General features: G+C 39.0%; 1 protein-coding gene across 8 annotated transcripts in view; it reads left to right on the plus strand.

Annotated features, from left to right (window-relative positions):
* The first annotated feature begins 264 nt into the window (after positions 1-264).
* The window catches only part of LOC104356815, a 35,069-nt gene continuing 10,205 nt past the window's right edge, over positions 265-25,128 (plus strand). For 2 of the 8 annotated variants that reach the window (XM_042798074.1, XM_042798078.1), the window contains exons 1-9: positions 265-336; positions 637-737; positions 1,722-1,790; positions 7,401-7,434; positions 13,987-14,037; positions 16,235-16,312; positions 19,340-19,476; positions 20,029-20,148; positions 20,682-20,712. In XM_042798074.1, coding sequence (XP_042654008.1) covers positions 663-737; positions 1,722-1,790; positions 7,401-7,434; positions 13,987-14,037; positions 16,235-16,312; positions 19,340-19,476; positions 20,029-20,148; positions 20,682-20,712 — 595 coding nt within the window. In that variant the 5' untranslated portion in view covers positions 265-336; positions 637-662. Of the gene's footprint in view, positions 337-636; positions 738-1,721; positions 1,791-7,400; positions 7,435-8,284; positions 10,170-11,341; positions 11,458-13,986; positions 14,038-16,234; positions 16,313-19,339; positions 19,477-20,028; positions 20,149-20,681; positions 20,713-25,128 lie in introns of those variants that run through there. The other 6 variants (XM_042798077.1, XM_042798076.1, XM_042798075.1 and 3 more) reach the window with 6 other exon arrangements.

The raw sequence follows: 25,128 nt of genomic DNA on the forward strand, positions 1-25,128 counted from the left end.
CCGGGGTGGGCGGGGCTCCTGCCGTCGGGGTGGGCGGGGCTCCCCCCGCGGGGCCCGGGGGGCGGGGGGAGGAGGGGAAGGCTCAGCCTCCCAGCCGCTCGAGGAGGTGCTGGCTTCCCATTGGTTGAGGCGGGCCGCCTGCTCTCCTATTGGCTACTTGCCAAGCAGCGGGGGCGTGGGGCTGGGGTTTCCCCCCCCTTCCCCTCGCTGTGTCCTCGTCGCTGCGAAGCGGCGGAAGTGACGGAACGGGGGAGAAGGGGCGGGGGGCTCGCGCTCCCGGATGCGGTTGGGCGCGCGGGGCGGTGGCGGGGCTGCTGCCGTTACCGGCCGCGCCGGGTGAGAGCGGCGCCGCGGTACCGCCGCGTCTTCAGCGGCCGGTGGGGGCGGGGAGCGGGGCGTCCGGGGGGCCGGCTTCTCCGGGGAACCTCCCCGGGAAGGGTGACGGGGAAGGGTACCGTCGGCGGAAGGCTGCAGGCTGTGAGGGTGTCCTAGTGATAAAAGATGCGGTTTCACCTAGAAATGCGTTGAATCAGAATAATCGGCTTAATTCATCCGACTGACGCTTCCCTCCCGCCCCCGACTCTTTGCTGAAAAGTACCGTATAAACAAGGGTTGGATTTTTTTTTTTTTTCCCAGTGTGTGCGGTGAACCAGTTTTGCAGGATGAGCACTGTGACTGAAGAAGTTAAGCCGGAAGATGACAAACGGGAATCTGAAAAAAAAATATTTTATTGTGAAGTGAGTGCGTTTCATGATGTCTTTTGAGACTGTACGCAAAAATGCAGGCCTAAGGTGTTAAAGACCATGCTCCTAGAAATGCAGACCTAACCTAGATGTAGCGTGGCAAACTTGGCAGTGAGAGGAGCTGTTAATGTGAATGTTGTGGTCGGTGCCTGGAAGACCTACTTGTTTTAGAATTCGGTGAATTCAGTTTGTTCTTGAGCAGTTACAGGTGCAGTATAATGGTTCTTAATTGCAGTCTTTCATGTCTCTGTTAAGTATTTATCATAGGCGACTGGAAATGCTCATTTATCTGTAAAGGCTACAACTCTGGGCCGGAACGTGTTAAATTTGTCAATTGTGTATTGTTCTAGGAGCGAATTTTATTCTGGCGAATTAAACTTCTGCAATATTATGCTAAGAAAATAGACAGTATTGACATATATTAGTCATTGTTTTTTTTAGCTAAAGATCGTAAGAAATAACTGTAGTTCTATATTGTCTTCCATTAACTATGGTAAAGGTATATGTATGTCTGTGGCTCTTAATGAAATGCTGATGTCTTCCTCCATTGATTTTCTGATCCTTTTGATGTAACAATGAATGAAGAGTTGCAGTTACTCTAGGGCATGATTTTGTCTCTGTTCGTTTCTAGTCACTACATGATCACCCTTTTTTGTTGGCTTTCCAGCCTGGAGAAATTTAGAAAACTAAGAATCCATAAAGTGGTGGTAGGAGGAAAGGAGGAGGCTCTTTAAAGATTCATACTACCTGCTGTATTTAAACATGTATTTAAGTACCATTTGGACAGGTTTGCACGCTATCTCTGGTCACTTTAGTGGTATGCTGCTCTACTGAATGTCATGCAAATTATACAGTTTAAGCCAAAGAACACTTTGAGAATTATGCTGTAGAAACAGGTATATTTCCAGTTCTTACAACTTGCCAACTACAGAATATCTGTAGCATAACTGAAGATGTGCTTTCAATTTATCTTTTTAGGTTTGTAAAGTTCCATGTATGAGTTCTATAAGTCTTCAGTCACACTACCGTGGTGCAAAGCATAGAAAGGTAACCTTTTCTATATTAAGTGTATATGCAAATTTAATCATAACTCTGGGATTCTTGTAAAGTTCAGTAATTGATGTCACATGGCTTCAAGTGCTTGTCTAATTTATTAGTAGATCTGTAACAGTGATTTGCTTGGAAAATCCCAATAAAATGATGAGGTGGGAATCTCACAACTGTTTTGTACAGCACGTAACTTAAAACATCAACTGTACCTAAAGGTGAATGTGTGTTAATTGTGAAATTAACACTTGAATTATATTAAAGTCACAGATAGGGAAAGAATGCAAACTTCTAGTTTTGGATAAGTTGGTAAAGGTACTGCTCTGTTTTCCAAGTCTACATAACTCAGCTGTACTTTGACTAAAGCTAGTTTACATGTTACTTTGATAGTAACAGCAATTCACATTTCCTGTTGGAGTTACACAGGCTTAACTAGCAAGTCCTATGATTCTCCTTGTTTAAAGCATCTCAGTAACCGCTTCCTGGTTTACTGCCTTTGCTTGCTTTGTGCTTAAATTATTAGACGGTGTTCTGTGAGGACATTTAGAGACAAAGCTTTTATAAATGTTGTTTGACTGCACTTTCAACTGTGGATTGACTGATTATTTTCTTTTGCTTAAAATTCCATATTCTCAGTTCTTGTTCTGTGTTGATCCACTAGAATTGTACAGCCCTGCAGTATTTTTCATGTCCTGTCAAATGTTCTTGGTGCAAGGAATTCCATTGGTTTTGTGGTGGTTTCCTTTTATTTCCTAGCTAACCTTCCTAGCAATCCAATTATTGCTGTTTTTCCTGCTTAAAGTTGTTAGAAAATCTGCATGTAGTTTTCCTTCTGTTTCATTCTTGGAAATCAGTGTACGCTAGGCTACATTTGTCAAACTCGAGGTAATGAAGGACTGCAAACTGATAGTGAGCAAGAATTGGGCAGGTTGAAAACTGGATGCTTGTTAGATGTTAAATGGTAGTGCTTGTGTGTGGAGTCATGATAATTAATAAGACTGCATTTCTGTAGGAATGACTCTCCAAGATTGTGTCATCATTGTTTTCAATTACCTCTAATTCCTCACTTTAAATTCTGAAATCTATTGTATGTTTTGTCAGAAGAAGGTCAGAATTGAGTTATCTCAAGAAGTTTTTGTATCACCAAGTCTGAAGTAACCATAGAAGTCCTGAGCTTATGTTCTTTTTTGATACAGGCTAGATGTTGATAGTAACTCTTAGTTCTTTACTTAGAGGAGTTCCTGTTCAAAATACTAAATAATGTCCTGACAACTTAATAAAATGAAGATGGTAGTTCTTTACCTAAATTGCAACTCTGGCCAACCCACCAGCTGTTTTTATGACTTTAGTCAGATGACTTGTTTGTTGGTTTTTCAGCTACCCATTTGTTTTTAAAATGACATTGATAAAGAACTTTCAAAAACACAAGCAATAACCCTTTATCAGAAGGACAGGCACTGGGAAAATTCTAAGAAATAAATGTAAATACTTGCTACACGTGTGAAATGATTCTCATTTCATTGGCCTATGTATCCCATAACTACTCAAAGTAAAATGTGTTGAGTAGCTGCACCAGTAAAGCTTGACTATCTGACAGATTTGTAGGAATGCTTCGATTGACTTTGTGTACGTGGTTATTGTATCTTTGTGGGTTTTTTTTTGTCACCTGGGTAGTTTGGTTATTCTGGATTTTGGATGTGTACATAAGATATTTACCTAGGTTACTTCTGCATACTTTTCTTTCATCTCTATATGTTGATTGTTTTGTTCACCCAATCGGTACCATTGACTCCTAAACAATAGCATCAGTATGAATAATTTATTTGAAAGAGCCCATTTCTCAAACACCTAAGCATACTTAGGTAAATTGTATTGAATGTAGTGCTTCTGTAGAACTAGGGAGATTTTTTTAGAATGTTTTTCTGTACTGACTCTCAGTCTGAGTGTTTGAACTGATAGTGCCTAAATCATTTGCAGTTGGAGGGGAAAATGTAAATAATATCTGTCTTTTAATGGCAGTTTAGTCAGGATACTCATATTTGTTATAAATTGGACAGAAGTTTTACCAAAAATATTTTGTTACTTTCCAAACTAAAAGAGAATAAGCCTATAACTAAAGCCTCATGGAATTCCTCTGTGTCGGAGGTTAATAATTTGGTGCATTAAGCTGAATCTTTGCTCTTACAGGAGAGTGAGTCCTGAGTTGTTTAATTTGTATTTTTGTGTATTTGCAGGCTTAATGCTCTAACGCACTGGATTGATGTGTGATTGATTTCAAGAGATAGAAATAGACTGGGTGACATATTGCATCATAAAATAGAAATAATGTAAAAAGATTTCAAGCAAATATTTAGTCAGTGCCATGACTTTCTTCCTAGTTTGTTACTAGAATAGATTTTGTTTATTTGAAGCCTTTTCCATTTGTGCTTTGAAATTTATGTGAATATTTTTTTCAAATAAGTCTTGTAGCAGTTGCTTTAGTCAAATAATAAATGATCAGTTATCTAATTAGATAAAATTGTTGCCACTTGCATTCTATTATATATGAAACTTAAGCATAGAAGTTCACAAGTCTTTGAATGCTTAATTTACAAAATATTAGGTAATACTTTAATTCTATATGATGTACCTCTTTAGAGTTCATTTAGTTTCTGTCCCTGAGAGTTGATTCTTTGTTGTGCCAAGAGTTTGTATTTCTTACTGACATCAGTGTTCACGACTATGGTGCTTTCTGTGTCCTTCACCTGGATCTTGGGTAATAAGCAAAATACAGATCTCATTTTTTCTAGTGCTGATAGTTCACGAGGCCAAGCCCATGTAAAAAGTATCAATGGACAAAAGATGATGGGTTTGGGATGACCACAGTGCAAGGCTGTGTATATCTTGTGCAGTAAGTGCCTTATGACCTGTGTAGTTGCATACTGACAGGTTTTGTGGATTTGTTGCTGAATAAGGTATTGACGGGGGGGAGGTGAGTGGAAAATGACTTAGACAAAATAGCATTCATATGTGTGAATACATATAGTTCTTGGCTCTTTGGAAATCAGAGTTGGCTTGTATTACATACTTTGAAAAACAGTTGAATGTTACTTTTAGCCACTGTGGTAAAATGGTTGTAAAACAACGTTTATGTAAGTTTACTAATGTTTTTCATTGAACCCAGCCTATAAGAGTAATGGGGGGATATAATGCATGAAGGGTGTGTTTGTGCTTTTCTGACAGCTGAGTAAAAGGCTAGGCCTTTTGAAGGAACAGTCCCCAGATAAAATATACCTGCTGTGCATGTACCTGGAATATGGTGGTGATATATTGTATTATGGTATTGCAAGTACTCGTTAGCTTTATTGCTCAGTTTGCTAGAGAGGAAATATTGGAGCGGAATATCTTTTTTCCATGGGTTTTGGACAGCCCTTTGCAGGTATGGCACAAGCAGAAGAGTATTGCCTCTTCTGTGAACTATATATGGAGCACAAAGGAAGATTCTTCTAGTTCTATCAAGGATTCGGGGTTCCTTGCCTTCCTCTCATATCTGGTGATAGGGAGGGTAGAAATGCCTACCGTGCTCCAAGAGGAGAGGAATCTGCATTCGGGACTCTGCAACCTCATTAGAAACACGGAATGTTCAGATCTGTGAAGAGAGTTGGTAGTTTTTGTCTTTGCCATTTCAGTGTTCTCATTGCTGCTATATCTCCTGCCCCTGGTTGTTGTGCATCAGAACCTGTGGTTGAAAATACCTGAAATACAGGCAACTTTTCTATCCTTTTGTATGGCATTAAAATCAACCATGCTGGAAAAGCATTTTAATTGGACATTTTTGTGTTTATACTTGGAATGTTAACATAGCTAAGTTTCAGTTACAGGAAAATTGCCTTGCTGTTGTATTGTTTGTTGGGTTTCAAGAAGTATGCTCTTAAGTTCTGCAGTTTGTCTTCATGATCCAAAGAGGCTTAAACTGTAGAGCTTTTCTTTTGCAAAAAACTTGATTTGCTTAGTATGAACTTAAAGAATTAAAATAAATAGACTCTCTGTGTATGGGCTGCTAACATCTAGCCTATACGCTTTCAAGAGTCTGTATATATTTAGGAACTACTGAATTATGTTTACATCATACTTAAGCATGTGAAGCTGTTTCATTAGATAATGTAAACTTGAATTGTGTGGAAAACTAAATTATGCAGAAGCTCTTGCAGATTATAGTGTGCATAGGAGGTTTGAACCAGTCACTTTGTTAAAAGTTACCCTAACTTTTCACAGTCATAGCACAAAAATGTCTGTTGTAACTTGTTTGCAATACATGACCCAGGACAGAGAATGAATTTCTTACCTAATGTATGAGAACCTTCATTCCTGATGTAGTTTTGAGGTTTTTGCTTCTTGCTTGCCTTTTTTGTTTGCTTGCTGGTTTGTTTCTTTAAAGAAACCTCAAGGAGGGGTCACAAGTAAAATGGACCTATTAGCTTTAGTTGTGGAACTCCTAATATTAACAAAAGCAGTAATCCAAGTGCAATCAAAGTAAAAGTTGACCGTCTGAAAATGGTGAGGAAGAAATTCTCTTTGAGCAGCAGCTTACAGTTGCTACTGTTTTCTAGACTTGTCTGAAAAGTTAGGTATTAGCAGCTGTTTGTTGTAAAACTCTGTAGAATGACAAGTAATGAAAATACTTGCAGCAGTGTAACTACAAGGGAAACTGTCTGTATTCTAAGCTTACAAAATCCTGCTGAACACCTACAACATCACCCACTATCTGTGGTGATACTGGGACTTGGGTAACTTCCTTTTATTATAACAGCTATTTGGCTTCTTAAACAATTAACTATTGCGTCAGTCTTGCTTCCTACTGAATTGTCACACTGACATGCAGCATCTCTTCCATGCCACTGAATACTGAAAATACAGCACTCAACTCTGTGCACTGCTCTGGGCAGACAGCTGCTTTACTGGTAGAGCAATCGCTGTTTTATTCTTGTAAATGTCAAGTTTGTGTTTATTTGCAAAAAAGTTCTCCAGATGAGTCTGGATCACTTTAGCCATGTTCTAAAATGGAAATTAAAGTTCTTCTTTTCCTTAGACTCTGCCAAAAAGCAATCTGTTCTGGATTCAGCTGATGAAAGCCACTTTTCCTTTTCTTTGTGATATGAATGAACTCTCAGCAGCTTTGTTTAACCTTAAGGTTTACCCAAATCCACTCAAAATGGTAGGGGAGATGCTTTTTGTTAGTTTTTCCTTTTGGGATGAGTTTTATTTTTCTTCTTTTTTGTTGGAACAACAACTTTTGAAAACTTAGAAGTTGTAATCATGCAGAACTCAGTTTTGTCTGGTATCCTTGAGATGTTGTGCTTCAAGCCATAATCATATCTTAAAACTTCACTAATAACAGGGCTTTCTTGAAATTAGCCTTATAATAACTAAGTACAATGTCAGTGCTTCCAGCTTTTGCAAAAATCCTAAAGGCTCTAATTTTTCCTATTTGATAATGGAAACTTTGGCCTGTCATGTAATTCATCTGCAAAGGCTTCTTGGGAAGTACAAGGGTTTTCCTTCAAATGGTGCAGCACATTAATTTCTTTTTCTTATTTTATTTTGGGATGACTTGCATCTTCATAATTAAAGAAAGAGAAAGCCCTGAGACGCAAGACTGTCTATTGTAAGTATAATGCTTTTTTCTTTCCAGCCTTCTAGGGTAGGTATTTCTTGGGGATTTAAATGTTTGTTGCTTTTTTAGTAGTTCAAGTTCAAGATTTATGTGTCTGTAACTGTGTTTCTCTTTATACGCTGAACATTCTTCTGAGTTTTCTATCTAGTGAGCTATTGAGTAAAGAAATATTTTAGAGCATGAAACCTTAATTATGCCTTTCCACATGTAAATATTGATATATCTGTCTAGCAGAGGGATGGATACCCAGTATTTTAGTTTCTTACCTTCCCAGGCTAAACAGTCTCCCACTTACCTGTCAGCTTTATGCACTCATTGAGAAGTTTCAGGCAGTTTGCTAAGAAGTTAAATCAGCAGGCTAACACAGTGCTGTTGCAGATGCAGCTTCACCAGTGCTGGAGTTGCCTAGCTGCATCACAGGAGTGTTCTGACTCTCTTCATTGTAACAGACTCGGAGTAGCAAAGACCTATTCAAAGTAAACTCAGTTGTTGGGGTATCTTTTCCCCCTGAAACTGAGAATATGATTCCAGACTGTCGTAGGTCAATGGAAATAAGAGTTGTGGTAAAAGGTTGAAAACATGGGCTATAACTAGCGCACAGTGGAAATGGAAATCTTGTTGCAAAGGCACTGATGATAATGTACAAGACTTTAAAAGTACAGGAAGCAGAGAACATTGGCAGATATGGGAATACTGATAATAACCAATGAGAAGATTAAACTCCAAAATGGTTATGCAGTCAGTCATCACAAGAAATAAACCTTTCACTTCTACTTTATCTTCTTAGCCTACTCTCCTAAGAAACAAGGCTTACATTCTGGCTTTGTCGTGTGTTTCCCAGTATCTTTTGAACCTCTCAGCCTTTTTGAACCAAGTTGATCAAGGGTTCCTGAAAATACACATCTGCATGGGGAAGAGTGATGGTGTCAGTCCTTCAATTGGGGGAAGTGCTGCAGGCTGAGCTCATCACTTACTGGACCCTGAAGAATCCACACAAGAGAAATATTTAGAAAAGCACTGGTCAGAGTCCATTTTCTAAGAGACTGGGCTTCATTAGCTGCTCTTGTGGTTTGGTGTTGAAAAGAGAGTATCACTGCGAGATGTATCATTCAAGTGTGTGAACAATTATGAGATGTTTTGCCTCAACAGACATGAGTACCATGTGCAGATCTCTTAGAAATACTGGCAATGAAGCTTCTTGACAGAATTTCTGCAGCAGTTCTGAAAACGTATAGATCTCCTCAAAATCCAGTGGATTTGAGCAGTCCAAAATTGTATTTATACCTCAGCAAAAACAACAGCTTTGTTTGGCTATGGGCTAGTGTTTTTAGTGGAAGACAATTTCTAGAGAACTCTTTGTATTTCTTGTCAGAAAAGATCATTCAAGGTAATACTTGTTAACTGAAGAGGTTCTTGCTTCAAGACCATAAAATCTTGGTTTGGAGGAGTAGTGTAAAGGATGCATGGGACAGAGAGAGACTTGAATAAGAGAACAGAAGGTGTGGCAACAAGACTGTAAAAAGAATGGTGGAATACAGGAGCCAGTTTCAAAGACCTACAACTTTAGAAAACAGTACTGCTTAATGTACTACAAGCTCACCATTCCATGGAGAATTCAGGCTAAGAGTGTATGTTCATTATAAACACTGCATAACTGGAAATGTAATGGGTTAGAATCTTTCAACTGTGGTGTATCTTATGGAATATATCAATATATATGCAGAACTTCTCGAAACTTTCCCATGGATGTATTACCAATTACACATAAAAATCTCCCTCAAGAGCCAGCAGATGCAGGAAATTCATTGTACTGTCACTGGGAAAGAAGAATAAATTCTGAATTTGCTTGGGCTTTGTTTTTTCATTTTAAATAGTTGATTAATTTTTTTTTTTACAGTTTGCAGACACATATTGTAAGCATGGAGAAAAATTATACTGCATTTGTGGAGTTAGTGCTGCTGGATCTGCAGTCTGGTTCTAATGTTCATATCAAATACCCCAGTGTGAGTGAAATGTGGCAGCATGTTCACAGAGCTGGGGTTCAAAGAGCCAGGAACAAAAATGTATGGATGTTGTCAAAGTGAAGGATGAGTTTTCTTGGAAATCACTTGGGACAAAACCTGACAGGTGTCTGAAATGTGAACTGTCTAAAGAAGAAGGTACTTCAGAGGATGAGGTTTGACATACTTTAAATGTTTTATACCAACATCTGCAATTTCTTCCTTGCTGCAGAATTAAATAAAAGTTCCTTTGTCAGTAGGAAGAATACCACCAGTGCTGCTGTCATTTGTAAATCAAAATCAAAGACAAATGATTTGGGTTATGACTGTTTTCAAATGGGACGTGTCATGTACAGTATCTTCTCTGAGCTCATCAGAAGTAGCTGTTCATAGTCTGGAAGTGATGAGCGTGAGTAACCTGACTGTTTAACTTAACTAACTTGCAAAGCCAAGGAGATTGTACAATCAGGAAATGCATCTGATTCCAGATGACTGTGTTTGGAGGACTACCACTTTCTGTAGGAAAGGCATCTGGATACCATGTGAGTTTCCATATGGCAAAAATATCAACCAGTTACTTCTGTGGTAATGACAGAACTGGATATCTGGGCTGGTTTTTTTTTGTCTGCTTTCCAGCAGTTCAGAGGAGAGCAACTTAATGGAAGATGTGGGAAGAGAAGATGCTGAAGTTCTAGAACTTTACTAAGAGAGTTAAATCAAAGCTCAGTTAAGTGTATACGTGTCCATCGTGTGATATCTTTGTATAATGATATAATTGGACAGATGGAATACTTTTCAGCTGTAGTTGAGGCAGTTGCATGTATGTGCTCAGGAATAAGGAGGAGAGTAGACTGAACATTGCTTTCTTTCCTGGGACCTTTTGGCCAAAGCAGACAGAAGTTTGCAAAACTTTCTGCTTTGAGCAAGAGACATTAAATGATGGGGGAATGCCAGTATACATGTTAGGCAAATGTTGCCGGGGCAATAGCAAAATCCAGTGGTTTGCTGCTAAAGTGTGGCAGCTCAGGTAAGAGGCATAGTATAGAGTATGAGCCCTATTAAAGCCATTTCTGGGCTGCCTAGCTTTATTGGTGAAATTAACTTGGCACAAAGAGAAGTGGATTAATGGATTTTTTTTTTGCATGGCTTGTGGAATTTTTCTTGCGTTACAGGAAGATGAAGAGTTAACTTGCAGTAGTTCTCTTCCATGATACAAATGAAAGTGTAATAACCGATGTTGCAGGTGTTTAGTTGCTGGATATAGCAACCTGTGTCTACATTATTTAACCTTTAAGTAGCACCATAGTAAAGAAAGCATCATTATGGTCATTCTGTAAAGCATGGAGTCAAGGGGAGGAATCTGATCTGAAGATGAGCTGTATTTGTTTAACAGTGCTGACTACAAGGTCTTCATCCAGTGAAAGCACAAATGTCCTGTGTTCTGCTTTCAGTTCACCAAAGACAACCATATCTGTAACCTGATCAGCATTTCAGCTTTATGATATAAAATAAATTTATTTAACATGTCCCTCCATGCTCAGTGTCTGTCAAGCATTGATTAGTATGTATAATGTTTTGGAATGTAAAACTACCGCTACATTTTCAAAGAAAGGAAACCTGGAAGTTCTTTTCTGAGTTAGACTAGAAGAAAAAATGTTTCAGAAACCGTAATAATGGAGTAATATTCAATCTTAGTACTTCTAACTCCCTTACCACCTCTATCTTGGGGAGTTCCCCCATACAGTGGAATATAGAGTCTTTATACACTTCACCTCTCATATGCAAAAGTGAATCTGCAGTGCTGAGCCCAGTACCTCTTTGTTGCCTCTAAGTAACTGAACTGACAATGTCTGAAACTGTTCTTAAGTTTTGAAACATAGCTGTTTTATTTCTGGCAGTCACTAGGAATGTTTGTGCATTACAAATACGTGTATAGATGTAAAAGGTGGAGAATGAAGAAACATGTTCGGCACCGTGTCATTGACTATTGAAAGGGATTTTTTTGTTCATATAGGTAAGTAGTATTTGGAAAATATCCCTCACTAAATAAAATGATTGATTGGGAAGGATTTCCTAAGACTGTTGAGGTGATTTTCAAGCTTCCTGATTGAAGCAGGACTGCTGTCAGTGCTGGATCATCACTTGGGTACTGACGCCATGAACATTTCCAATGGCAGAGTCTGTGTTTAATCAGGCTGTAGCGGCTTTTCTGTCTTAAAGAGAAATTTTATCGTAACCTCTAATCTGTGCCTCCTAAACAACTATTTCTGGCTGCTACTTGTTATGCTGTTGTCACATCCCCAAAGGATTTGACTCATTTTTGTAACTGCTCTTCAGGTATCCATGCTATTAGACCTCCTCTTAGCCTCCACTTTACCAGACTAAGCAAGTTTAGCTCCCAAACCTGTTCTCGTGAGTTATTTGCCCTGGGTTGTCTGTCTTGGTAGCCCTTCTGCTTTCTCCACATCTCGCTTGAACTGGAGAAGGATGGAACTAGACAGCTTCACAAGTCCCAAATAATGGAGGAGGAGATATTTTAAAGTATGTTGCCTGTGCAGTGTCTCAGTATGGGGTTTGCCTAGTTTATGGGAGATGGGCTTTTTGCCAATATTCAACTTAGCATTCATCATTAATTCTGAGGTTCTTTTTGACAGTGCAGCTGCTCAATCAGCCAGATCCAAGCTTGGACTTATAAATGAGATTTAGCTACAGAGCTCTACAATTCTTACTATGTTTTTTTAATCCTTAATGTTCCCAAGGTCCTGCTCAGCTGAAGCTGTGACATCAGTTGTATCCCATAAATTATTATTGTCTGTGAATTTGCCAAGGGTGTTCTATGCATCCTCAGCTAGGTTAATGATTATTATCTTAATTGTTGTGTGCCCTGGAATCAGTCGTCGGGGTGCTTTGCTGCTTACTGAACACCAAGAGGCTGGACTGTTCATCATTGGCCTTTGAACGTGGCAGTCCAGCTGATTTTCATCTCATTGGTCAGCCTGGTGTGCTTTAAGGGAAAATACTGTTGTGTTTTGGTTTTCAGATGCTTAAGAAATATAACTTACCTTATTAATAGTATTACAAAACCATGTGGCTAGTAAATGTGAATTAAATGTTAGCCTGGAAACCAGCTGTTGCTGAATGGGAGAGTGTCTTCAAGATTATAATTGCTTTGTTAAACTTTTTCAGGCAGCAATGTTTGCTAAATGCCTCTTTTTTTCTAAGGGAAAAAAATTTCAAAACCCCAAAGTGCTACCTTTGATAGTAGCAGCTACAACTTCATTTTTAACTTGGCCATATCTGTAAACTTCAACTGTATAGAGGCAGACTGCACTGTGAACTGCTTCTTGTGCAATTCTGTGTAAATACAACTTGCTCCTAGAAGTAAGCAGAAAATAAAGCATTAAAAATCTTGTTTCACAGGTACGTATTTGTGTCATTTAGCACTTGGCCATGTTGTCAGTCTGCAGATGCTGGACCTGGAAACTACATGGGCTTCAGGTGCTAACTGAACAACTCTGGAATTAAGTAACTTTTGTACTTGCAGAGCACATGAAGAGCTTTTATTCATGCTAGCTGAGACTTGGAAGCTTTTTACTGAAAAAGATGGCTAATTTATAAGAAATCAAGGAGGGATATGCTTTCTCATACCCCTCCCTTATGTTAACATTGCAGAGTTATTTGCAAAATGTTTACAACTTTGATTTGATTTACAGCTTTTAAATGTATCTCTTAACTGCCTGTCTTGTGCAGAAAGAGGAGAAAAACTTTGATGTATACAACATGTTGTATTTACCATGACTCTGTAAAACTACTTCACTTCAAAAATAGGAATTGCATAGGCAAATACATAGCTTAAGTTAAACTTTCACTTTTTCCAGTGAAAGAGTACTGGTTTTCTAGTGAAAGAGTACTGGTTTTCCAGTGAAAGAGTACTCGTTTTAATATTGAATGCTGCAACTTATGAAATAGAGAGAACATTGTTAAAGCACACTTGTGGTGTGTCAGTGGATTTGAGGAAAGAGGCAGGCAAGGGAAGGAAGTTCCAAAGGAAGGGAGTGGAAGTACCTTTACAAAAACACATCTAAAAATTCACTCTAAAGCTCTTGAATGGTTAAGAATATATACAGAACCCTACGTAAAAGAAGATGCAGTTCAGTGACTTTATGAATTGTGTCTGGGACTGTGTTTAGACTCTAAATGTTTAGACCAGAAGTTTTCTGCTGGGTACCTGTAAACACAGATGACTGTCATGCACAATGCTGGATAGTTAAAATAATTATAATAACTAGCAGTGTGAAAAGCACTTAAAAAATAAAAATTGAATATTTTATGCTTCTGTGACGAGTGGAAAGGAAGACTTTTTTCTTAGAGCAGTAAAGTTACAAAAAGAAAGTGTACCAAGGTGGAATACTGCTATTACTAAGCCTTACATTAAACTGTAAAATTAAGATAATTGTTCAATTCTCTAACTTGTTTGGATGATCTACTAGGTACTTCATAAAAGCGAGTGAGAAGTAGTCTGACTGTCAAACTGTTATCCTAGGTCCTCAAGCTCCACTGCAAACGCCGATGAAGTATGAAACTCAGAGACCAGGTAGTTGAATATAAATGAGCTAATGTCCTTTTCAGGTGCAACTCTGAAATCAGTGGCTTTGTTTTAATGATGACCAAAGCAGGTGGTTGATGATGGTTTAGTAACTTGCTTTGCTTCCTAAACATTTGAACCATTGCTTTTATTTTGTGCACTAGTTAATTTATGTAAGAAAAGATCTTAGGAAAATATGAATCGTAGAAGGGTTAGGGTTGGAAGGGACCTTATATATCATCCAGTTCCACCCCCCCTGCCCCGGGCAGGGCCCCCTTCCCCCAGCCCAGGGTGCTCCCAGCCCCGTCCAACCTGGCCTTGAACCCTTCCAGGGAGGGGGCACCCACAGCTGCTCTGGGCACCCTGGGCCAGGGTCTTACCACCCACATGGGGAAGAATTTCTTCCAAGTTATAAGTATTTTCACAGAACAACTTTCAGACTTGAGACATAGTTTCTATCTCCCTTATGATGTGGTAACATCTGATATCAGTGAATCTAGCTAATGTTTTTTTTTAGCTAGTGAAGTTTTCAAAAGAAAATATTGCAGCATGCATGTGTGTATACATGTATGGTACAGTGGAAGTTTGACAAAACAAAAGCATATAAACCAAGAGCAGTATGGGTTGCTTATTGTCAAGATGATGCTAAGACAAGAATAATTATTTGTATGTTAGGAAGAAAAAAGAAAATGGTCATTACCTTACAGAGAACTTTAATTTTTTTTCTGTGTGGATCTTTCCATATTAAGCCCAAAAGACCACATGCCTTCCACTGTCAGCTTGGGAACACCCAGCTCACACTGCAGGCTACTGCACAGGCACACAAATGCATGAGAACAGCATAATACATTTAAGTGCTGGTAAAAATCTGTCTATGGAGATTCATTAGGTGGCACTAACTTGTTATATATCAGCTGTCACATTATGCTACTGCTGCATGTCACCTCAGACAAAAAGCCAAAACAACAGAGAAAGATTTTAACAAGACTGTGAAGTTTTGGTGGGAATGGGCCATGCTGTTGCTGTGGCAGGAGGTGTCCCATCAGCTGTTTTCTACCACAAATAAATTGCAAGAAGCTTTCCATATAAATTAGTACTGGAACTTTGATTTTTTTTTTTTTGTGTGTGTGTGCAACCCTGGAGTTTGACTTGATAGCAGCACAAGCATATTTCTAAGGGAATGACTATTTAAGAGCAAGCACAGAATTCCCTATCATTCTGAAGTTCTGTTTGTTTTGTGTGGGTTTTTTTGTTTTGTTTTTTAAAAAACATAACCTGGCATCCCAAGGGGGAAGAACATAGTAACAGTTCAGTGCTTGTAGCATTTCTACTTGTTTGTTCCAGTTTGAAGAAACTAGCAGTGTTTATGACTCTTATGAAATTCATCAGTCAGTTACAATACAGCTGTATGTAGTTAGGAAGATGAGTTTTATTTCTGCACATTTTTTCTCAAAAATACATATTTTAACACTTCAGCATGCTCTTTTATAATGGTCAACACCTGAATATACTTAATGCCTCTTTGAGACTGTTTTGCAGATACATTTAGCTGAATTCTGCTGGTGCTCTGAGTTGGCCAGGATTACATTAAAAGTGTTTTAGGCAGTGCAAAACCAAGATCTTAAAACAGTGAGGAGCAAGATACAGCCCTGGCTGAAACACTGCTAGTTCAGGCTTAGGAGCATACTAACTGTGGTTGTGCAGCTTCTGGTCTGCCCAGAGTACAAGAGGCATTTGCTGTATTGGTGAAGATCAGTTACTCTTTATTAGATTTACAGCAGTATGATTTCTGGACTTCAGACTCCAACCAAGCAGTCTCAGTATGCTATATGAGTATTAGGGTTTTAGGGGAAGAATGAGGTTGGTGGCATTTTTTTTTTTATGGTGAGGACATGGTCTTGGGGCATGCTAAGAATGTGAACTTTATATCTTTCCTCAGTACACTGGATTGTGTTAGAAGGTCTGTTTTGCTTGGTTCTCTTCTTGAAGACATTAATTCATTGCGTGTAAAGTTGTTATGGAAAACAGAATGTGTTGGAATCTTTTTGTGAGTGACTGAGATCTTGCCCATTTTCCTTACACATTTCAGAGTACTAATTAATTTTGTCTCCCTTAAGTCTCGATTAGAACTCCTCTAATATAATAGAAATTATGTGTAAACTGTCTAATATGTAATATATCTTTATGTGTATATTTTTTACTTTAGTGAGGAGAGGACTCACAAAGGACATAACCTGTCTGAAGGACTTTATGAATGATCCCAAAAGAGAAGAACCTCTAGTTGGTATGTTGTTGTGTTTTTTTTTTTTTTTTTTTTTTTTGTGTTTTGTTTTTTTTTTTTTTTTTTCTAAATAGTATATCTTTGAATTTGTGACCAAATAGCTTTTGTTTTGAAATAAAAGGTGGAATTTTAGATATAGTTTCATTTTCTGTAAATGTATTGAATAATTTATAGGATATATCTTATCTCTTATACTTCTAAGGTTTAGCTTATTACACTGAGTACTATAAAGGCCACCTCTTTTATACATCCTAATTAAGACAACTCGTTCCTGAAGGAGCCATCTTAGTAAAGAAGCTGTTCACAGATCACAGAATGGTTGAGGTTGGAAGGGACCTCTGGAGGTCATCTGGTCTTAACCCTCTGCTCAAGCAGGGTCACTGAGAGCATGTTGCCTAGGACCATGTCCAGATGGCTTCTGAATATCTCCATGACCTTTCAGGGTAACCTGTGCCAGTGCTCAGTCACCCGCACAGTGAAAAAGTGCTTTCTGATGTTCAGATGGAACCTCCTGTGTTTCAGGATGTGCCCATAGCCTCTGGGCCCATTGCTGGGCACCTCTGAAAAGAGCCTGGCTCCACCTTCTTTACAGCCTCCCTTCAGGTATTTATACAAGCTGATGAGATCCCCTTGGAGCCTCCTCTTCTGCAGGCTAAACAGTCCCAGCTCTCAGCCTTTCTTCATAGGAGAGATGCTCTAGTGCCTTCCTCATCTTCATGTCCGTTTGTATGTCTGTGTCTCTTGTACTGGGAAGCCCAGAACTGGACTTCCCAGCACAGCACTCCAGGCATGGCTCTACTGATGCCGAGTGGACAGGGTGGATCATCTTCAGCCTGCTAGCAACACTCCTCTTCATGCAGCCCAGGATACCATTAGCCACCTTGACCACAAGGGCTCATTGCTGGCTCACCTTCAACTTGGTGTCCACCCAGGTCCTTTCCTACCAATCTGCTTTCGAGCCTGTCAGCCCCCCAGCATGTACTGGTACCTCAGCTTGTTCCTCCCCGGGTGTGGGAATTTGCACTTGCCCTTGTTGAACTGCATGCAGTTCCTGTCAGCCCAGCTCCCCAACCCCTCGAGGGCCCTCTGGATGGCAGCATGACACCCTGGTGTATAGGCCACCCCTTCCAGTTTTCTGTCATCAGCAAACTTGCTGAAGGTATGCATCATCTAGATCGTTAATGAAGACATCAAACAGGACTAGACCCAGTATTGACCCTTGTGGTACACCACTAGCTACTGGCCTCCAGCTAAACTTCATGCCACTGGTGACTTGTCATCTGGTGATTCTGTGGTTTTCAGTTTGATGGGACATACAATTTGGTGTTTCTGTTTAGTGAGATATTTTTCCTCACTGTCTTTAGGAATACTAAATGAGATAAATTTTAAGGTTTTCTTTCTTTCTAATTGCTAGAATAGAAAACCCTTAGGAGAGGATAAACAATGCTGCTTGTCAGTGGCCTTAGTATTCCCCGTATGTGTTGGCAGCCTAGAGAAATATGTTCCCTGAAGAAGCCATAAGTAGCAAATTTCCTAATATTATCAGAGAATTTCTGCTTAGTGAATTGTCTTGCTGTTATTCTACATACAGTATTAATATTTAAAAACATAGTAATTTATTAGTATAAGCATTTTTAATAAAAAAAGGTGAATGGCAAAGTGTTGCTTTCTTGCTTATTCAATTTGTTTGGTCATAGTTTATTTTCAGAGTTAAGTTTTAGCAGTATAATACTGTAGTGGGTCTGAGAGAGAGTTGGATTTCTTCATAGCAGCCTGTATGTTTTGGAGTTGTGACTAAAACTGTATTGATAAACACACCAGTGTTTTGGCTGTTGCTGAGCAGTGCACAGCTCAAGACACTTTTTTCACCCTGGGTCCCCCCACCCTTCACCCCTTAAATAGGCTGGGGGTGGGCAAGAGACTGGGAGGGGGCACAGCCAGGACAGTTGACCCAAACTGGCCGAAAGGATATTCTGTACTGCATAACGTCATGTTCAGTGATCACAATTTAGGTAAAGGAAGAAAAAAGTGTGTGTATGTGTGTGTTTAGCTTCCAAGGCGGCTGTTCAGACACAGTCTGGGTATTGATCTGCTTGCGGAGAGGTGACTGACTGGTTTTTGTGTGTTTGTTTTGTTCTTTTTTCCCCTCTCTTCACCTATTAAACTGTCTTTATCTCAACTCGTGAGTTTTCTTGCTTTTGCTCTTCCTATTTTCTCCCCATCATGCTGAGGAGTGTGTATGTGAGTGAGCAAGCTGCTATGTGGTGCTTGGCTGCTGGCTGGGGTCAACCCATCACAAATATGCAGTATTGGAAATTATGATAATAGGGAACAGATGCAGGTTTTTCCTGTTTGTTTTAAGCTGCTTATAAATGTCTTACATTTAAGCTGTTCAGAGTAAAACTTTTCATGATAGGTATAAGCCTCAAACTTAGAGATTTCTAAATACTTCTAAGGGATAGTCTTTCAGTTTGTTCTAGGAAAAATGAAGAAAAATCTCATTTTTGTTCCTGTAACTCTTAAAAGTTTATGGAAGATTTTTAGATTATGAAGGACTCAGTTTTGTGAAGTCTTTCCTATATGTGCTTTGTGCTACTTGAACGCTGTCCAAATTCTGTTTGACTAAGTTTAAATGCAGTTTCTTAATCTAGACAATTGCGTGGCATTTCCTGATCTCATTCTATTTTTTATATGCACTTCTCCATGAATTCTATTACATGATTGTATTGAATGGAAGGTTCTTTCTTAGTTTCTTGAAAATACTCCAGGCAGGAAAGAAGGTACATGAAATATTCCATTTTGGTGGGTTTGCAAATCTGCCATAGACAGTGTTTGTCCTTTTAGAATATGACATTGTAAAGAGATAAATTTAACTGATGTAGGTAATAGGTCCAAAGAATTGTTGAAGTTCTGAAAATGGAATACTTCTATTTACTTGTTTTGGCTTTTAATGAGCAAAACTGAAGATAATACATTTGTTTATAGTAGTCTATACTAAAATACAGATATTTGTAACTCTTGCCTTTACAGGTTTAGAACATGTAGTTGAAATCAGATTTGAAGGAAGAAAAGAGCCTCATTATGAGTGCAAGCTGTGTGGGTTTAATACAGAGATGGCACCTATGATAGAACATCTTAGTGGATATAAGCACAGAAGAGCATACATTGTGAGTAATTTTAATGCATATTGGTCACAATTTCTTTATGATGCTCCCCCTTTTTTTTTCTATAAATATTTACATCAACTTTGAAGGTTAAACCCCCATATGATAAATTGCTAACACTTGTATGGTTGACTGTTCACGGGTCAGATCAACGTGAATAGTGGTGAAGCTGTGAGCTATTGAGGAATTGCAGTCCAGAGGTGCATGTCCTGTATCTTCTCCATTACTAAGTGTTTTGACTGCCTCCAGGATCAGGTTCCTAGAACACTGTGGTTCTTTTTCTTATTCCTCAGCAAGCCTGTAGTGTTGCGCATGGTACAGAGAATGTTACCTTTTGGTAGCAAGCTTTGCATAGTATCCATTTTTTGTTTTGAAGACTAAAGCAACTTTAACATTAAATGTAATTAGTTGTGTTACAGAAAATAAACTAGCTCATAATGTTCAAAACAGTGTTTACCAGTATTTTGGAAGCTTGTTCAAAATGTGAAATGTGCCAATTTTTAAATATTGTGATGATTTTTGATATTGACCGTTTCAAGTGTTTTTTGTCAACAGTCTAAAGAATTTCCAGGTAAAATGAAGAGAGAGACTACAGATGTAAAAGAATGCAAAGTCTCATTTCTCAGACGGATAGCAGGAGAGCTAGAGAAGACTGAAGGACTAAAAATGTATAAGGTAATTGGAAGTAAATGTAAAGTATCTGGTAATGGGTCTTTTATCAGTGCATTTATGTTCAAACTAGTAAATTTTAAAAGTACTTTAAAAGTACTGCTGACAAAGCTTGTCAAATTTCTGTATTTTTCTAGGAAGTGTAGTATTAAATTGAACTAAGGCTTAATTTAAAATTGCCCTAAAAAATCTGGGGAAAAGAACAGTAGTATTGAAATTCATCTGAAAAAACAAAGTTGTTTATTTTTAAGAAGTCAGATTTTTTAGATAGAAAATGTCCAGTCTGAATTCAGTGGTTCGGAAATTTTACTGCTTTACTTCAAAGATTTTTAATTTTTGCAACTTAAATTTTCTCAAATGTAAGCAAATTTTCTCTCAGGTTTAATTTATATTTACAAGATTATATATCTATAAAATTATGGGCTACACTATACTGGGATAAATAAACATACTTGTTCCGTTTCTAAAATCAGTTGCATTAGAGACATGTTATGAAATTTTAATCAGAAAATCTGATATGAAATTATTTCTATTCCTAGATTGAAGGTTACATAAGACCAAGTACCTCACGTAAGTCAATGAGTTCTTCAATGTAATAGATTGACATAATTGATATTTGAATTAGTAGTTCCCTCAAAGTATTTGACTGACTTAAAATGTTCAACTTGTAGTAGCACAAAATGTTTTCAGAGATTTTTCCAGTTTTTGAGAATTTGAAATGAGGGAAGAAGGGAATTGCCAGACTTGCAGTGTTTCTTAGACTTGTTTTAACTGCTTGGTTCTGAAGGTATTTAAGATAACAGTTATTTGCTAATCAAGGAAAGTGAAAAGGTATGGAAAATTGGTATTTGATGGGTTTCTTTGAATAAGCTGATAAAGCTGCCTCCGTTTCAGTCATCAAAAGACATACATGCTGAATCACTGGTAAAAGTGGAAGTTGCAGTTCTTTAGCAAGTCCGTTGGAGCAAGCAATGGTAAATGAAACCCTCAAACATAAAAACTGCATCTTCCCTCATACAGTATGTTTGAGTTATGTCCTTTGTTACTGTAGAAGGGCTACTGATGCTTAATTATGCCAACCTGAAGAAATACCTACTTACTATCTTTTGACCCTAGTATTAATATCAGTGGGAAGGTAGGTTTGATTGAAATGGGTGAAAGTTGCATAGATCAACAGTTTGTCAGTGTGAATCCTGCTGTAGGTGCCTACCATAGCAGTGGGTTTTCTTGGATTGATCATTGGTGGCTTCTGTGGATTGTTCCTTTTAATGTTCTGTGAAACAAGATCGCAAAGACCCTTTATGAGCTCTGTTTGTCTCTTGTGAAGATGATGGAATGTGACCCAGAAATCTAGCTCAGTAATTCTCAGTTCAGAATAAGTTGACATTGATGTTTACTGACTTCTGTAGAACTGGAAGACATGCTTAGATATCAAACCTGAATGTCAAAAAGATTGATCTCCCTTCCAGTCCCCATGAAAAACTGGAGGAATGGACAACAGTGAAGTTAGCTGCAAAAATGTTGTATCATTCAGTATTAAGTCTTACTCTAATTAGGTGGTAAAGGCAATATCAAGTGAGTTCCAAAGTCAAAATACTCTTGTTATTTAGAAAAATGAAAATAATGCTTACTGGAGCTGTGTGTCTTCAGACTAAATCATATTGGCAGAGAATGACTTCCAGCTTCAAAGCTCTGTTCTGACAGCAAGAGTGAGTTTGAAGATACAATTAAGAAAGGCCATTTGGTGTATTGTACTACTTTGCAAGAGGCAAAATGGACGTTAACATCAAATTTTGGCTGCTGCAGAGATCATATACAAAACTAAGATAAGGTTATGCATTCTTATATATACATATATACGCACACACGTACATATGTGTATGTATGAGAGACCTTGAAGTGATTGATTTGCTGCTTTTCTTAAAGGAAAAATTGTATTTCTTTATTCTCTAATAGAGAGATGATCTGTGTTTTCTCTTGGGCTTCAGATTAAAAATACTATTTTATTAAGGTAATTCATATAACCATGTGCAGTGGGGAGTTGAGCTTGAAGGCCTTATGACACTGTGTATGAGCAGTGTATTACATATTAAGTATTACATATAAAGTTCTGGTCTAATTTAGTCTCTGAATTCAGCCTGTGTCTTTTTTTTTTTTCCCTTTCTAAATACTACTCTTAATTCTGCTAAATAATACAGCAACAAATTAGAAATAGGTCCAGAGATTTACTTTGCAGATTTAGACCAGGCTTTTCAGATTGAATTACTACTTCCTTGAAATTATAGCAGATACCTGGAGAAGCTTGTCTGTATCTTCAATGGGGAAGTGATAACTCCATGCATCAGTACAGGGTGGGAAGTGACAGACTGATCAGTCTTGCTAAAAAAGACGTGATGGTTATGGTGGGTGCCAAGCTGAATATGAGCCAAGAGAATTCTTTCATTTTGCATAAGGCAAATCTCATGTTGTGATACTTCAGGAGGAACACAGGCAGCAGATTGAAGAGCAGTATTATCCCCTTACTATTTGATGCTGATAAGACCAAACTTTAGAATGCTGTGTCCAGTTTTGTTCCTTCTAGTTCAAGGGGAAGATGGAGAAGTTGGAGAGGATCCAGCAGAGGATTATGAAGACTCTCAGGGGTCAAGAGCATGTAGCTAGGATGAGAGTTAGAGGGAGCTGGGTTTGTTTAAAATGGGAAAGAAGAGGGTAAGTGTTGATTTTATAATGGCCCTTCAAACATCTGTACACCCCTACAAAGGTGACAAAGCCAGAGTTATTGGTAATTGCAGGCAATGTAACAAGGTGGCAGCCACAGATGGTAGCTTGAGATGCTGAACTCAGGAAAAACTTATTTCCTAGAAGGTAGTACAGCACTGGAACAGGTTATCCATAGATAGTGAACTCTTCACCTTGAAGGTTTTCAAGACCTGGTTATACAAAACTAGAATCCTATGTTGGTAGTAGTCCTGTTTCACATGGGAGGTTGGACTAGCTGGTGGAACTGGGAGTTCCTGTGTGGTCACAGAGCAGTGACACCATCAGGATTGCAGAGATGTAACGCAATAGCTTGTATGACTGGAATGCTGTAAAAGATGGATATGGGCTTCTTCTGAAAGACGGCATAGAAGATGACAGTAGAAGTTGTGCTGGATGCAAGAGCACCTTTTCTGTGTACAGCCATGGCTGGGGGTTGTAGAGGTCTTACGGGTCAGTGCTGGAGAGAAGGCCAACAGAACAACCTCATGGTAAATGTCTGCCCCCCTTGAGCAGGCAGTCTGTAGCAAGGCTGTATTTACATAATGGGAAGAAATCTTCCAACTGCAGGTCCCAGTTTTCCTGGGGGGACTGACTTTTGCTGGAAAAGCAGCATGACAGGTTGCAAATAATCCAAAAGTGAGTTGAGGCCAGTTTTTCATGCAGGTGCTGGATAAATCAACAAGAGGAAGTGCTTTACAGAGGAGTCAGGAATGTGATGGTCAATGGCAGCTTTAATTGGAGCCATCATGACATGATACAGGTTAAAACCCTTTGGGGAATGAGTAAGTTACATATCAGACTAATGACCTTGGTCTTCAGGAAGCAGACTTCAGCTTCTTCAGAAAACTAGTAGTCAGCATCCCTTGAGAGGCTGCTTTGAGAGGAAGAGAAGCCTGAAAGAGCTAATCAGTCTTCAAGGAGAACCTCCTCAGAAAGCAGAAATGATCTGTTCTGCTGTCCAAGAATATGGGCAGGCATAGCAGGTAGCTAGTGTGTGTGAGCAGGGAACTCCTAGCTGATCTAAAATGCTAAAAGGAAGCATACACTGAGCAGAAGCAGAGGCAGACTGCCACAAGAAATGTGTAAGAATTGCTTATGTATTGGGGGTGAAATCAAGAAGGCAAAGCTTGCCTGGAGGTGAAAGGAATATGAAGGGCAACAGGAAGGCATCTGCAAGTATGGCAGAAGCAAAAGATGATGTGGGCCTGCTGCTAAGTCAGTAGCTTGGTGATAAAGGACATGGAAGAGACTGAGGTATTTGTAGCTTTCTTTGTCTTGGTCTTTACTGAGAAAGTCTGCTCTGATATTTGTGCATTGTTGTAAAGCTTAAAGAGGAATGGCATTACCCACTGTAGAGAAGGATAATTTAGGGAAGAGCAAATTGAGCACGTACAAGGCCATAGGACAAAAAGGGATGCTTCTGGTGTTGAGGGAGCTGTTTGATCCCTCAGAAGGTCTTTGAAAGGGCCTGGTGATCATAAGAGTTCCTTGGGGACCTGAAGAAACCCAGATGTGCTTATCTTCAAAAATAAATCGTGGCTGCAAGCTGTCCCAGACTATAAATGTCATTTACTAGTGTGTAAAGGTCAAGGAGGTGACTGGGAATAGCCAATGTGGATTTACCAAGGGCAAACTGGGTTTGCGTTTTACAATGACATGGACTGTCTTTGTGGACAGGGGAGGAAGCACAGTCTGCCATGTTACACTTGCAGCCAAACTGAGGAGATAAGGTAAGTCAACAGTGTGGATAAAAGGAGTAGTTGTCAGTGATTCTAAGTGTATTGGCCAGTTACTAGTGGCATTCCTCAGTGGTTTGTCCTTGGGTCAGCACATGTTCATTCATGACCTGGAAAATGGGATAGAATGCACCATTGTCAAATTTGCAGATAGCATCAGATTGGAGGAATGCCTGGTACAGTGGTAGAGCAAGACTGCCATTCAGAGGGTTCTCAACAGTCTGGTGGAATAGGCTGTCAGATGCCCCCTGAACTTCAGCAAAGGTACATGTGAAGTCTTACACCTGGAATGGAGCAATGGCCTGCTGGATGCAGACTGGATACTCTTAGGCTAGGGAGCAAATCTTACGGACTGGCAGGTTTTGATATACAACAAACAGTATGAACATGAATCAGCAATGCATTCTTGATGTCATGAAGGCTAACAGCATACTGGACTGCATTAGCAAAAGTGTAGCCAGCGGTTTGAGGGAAGTGCTTGTTCCCTTCT

This window comes from Tyto alba, unplaced genomic scaffold, assembly GCF_018691265.1.
Source record: "Tyto alba isolate M040663 unplaced genomic scaffold, T.alba_DEE_v4.0 Super-Scaffold_27, whole genome shotgun sequence".
NCBI classification, from domain to species: Eukaryota; Metazoa; Chordata; class Aves; order Strigiformes; family Tytonidae; genus Tyto; species Tyto alba.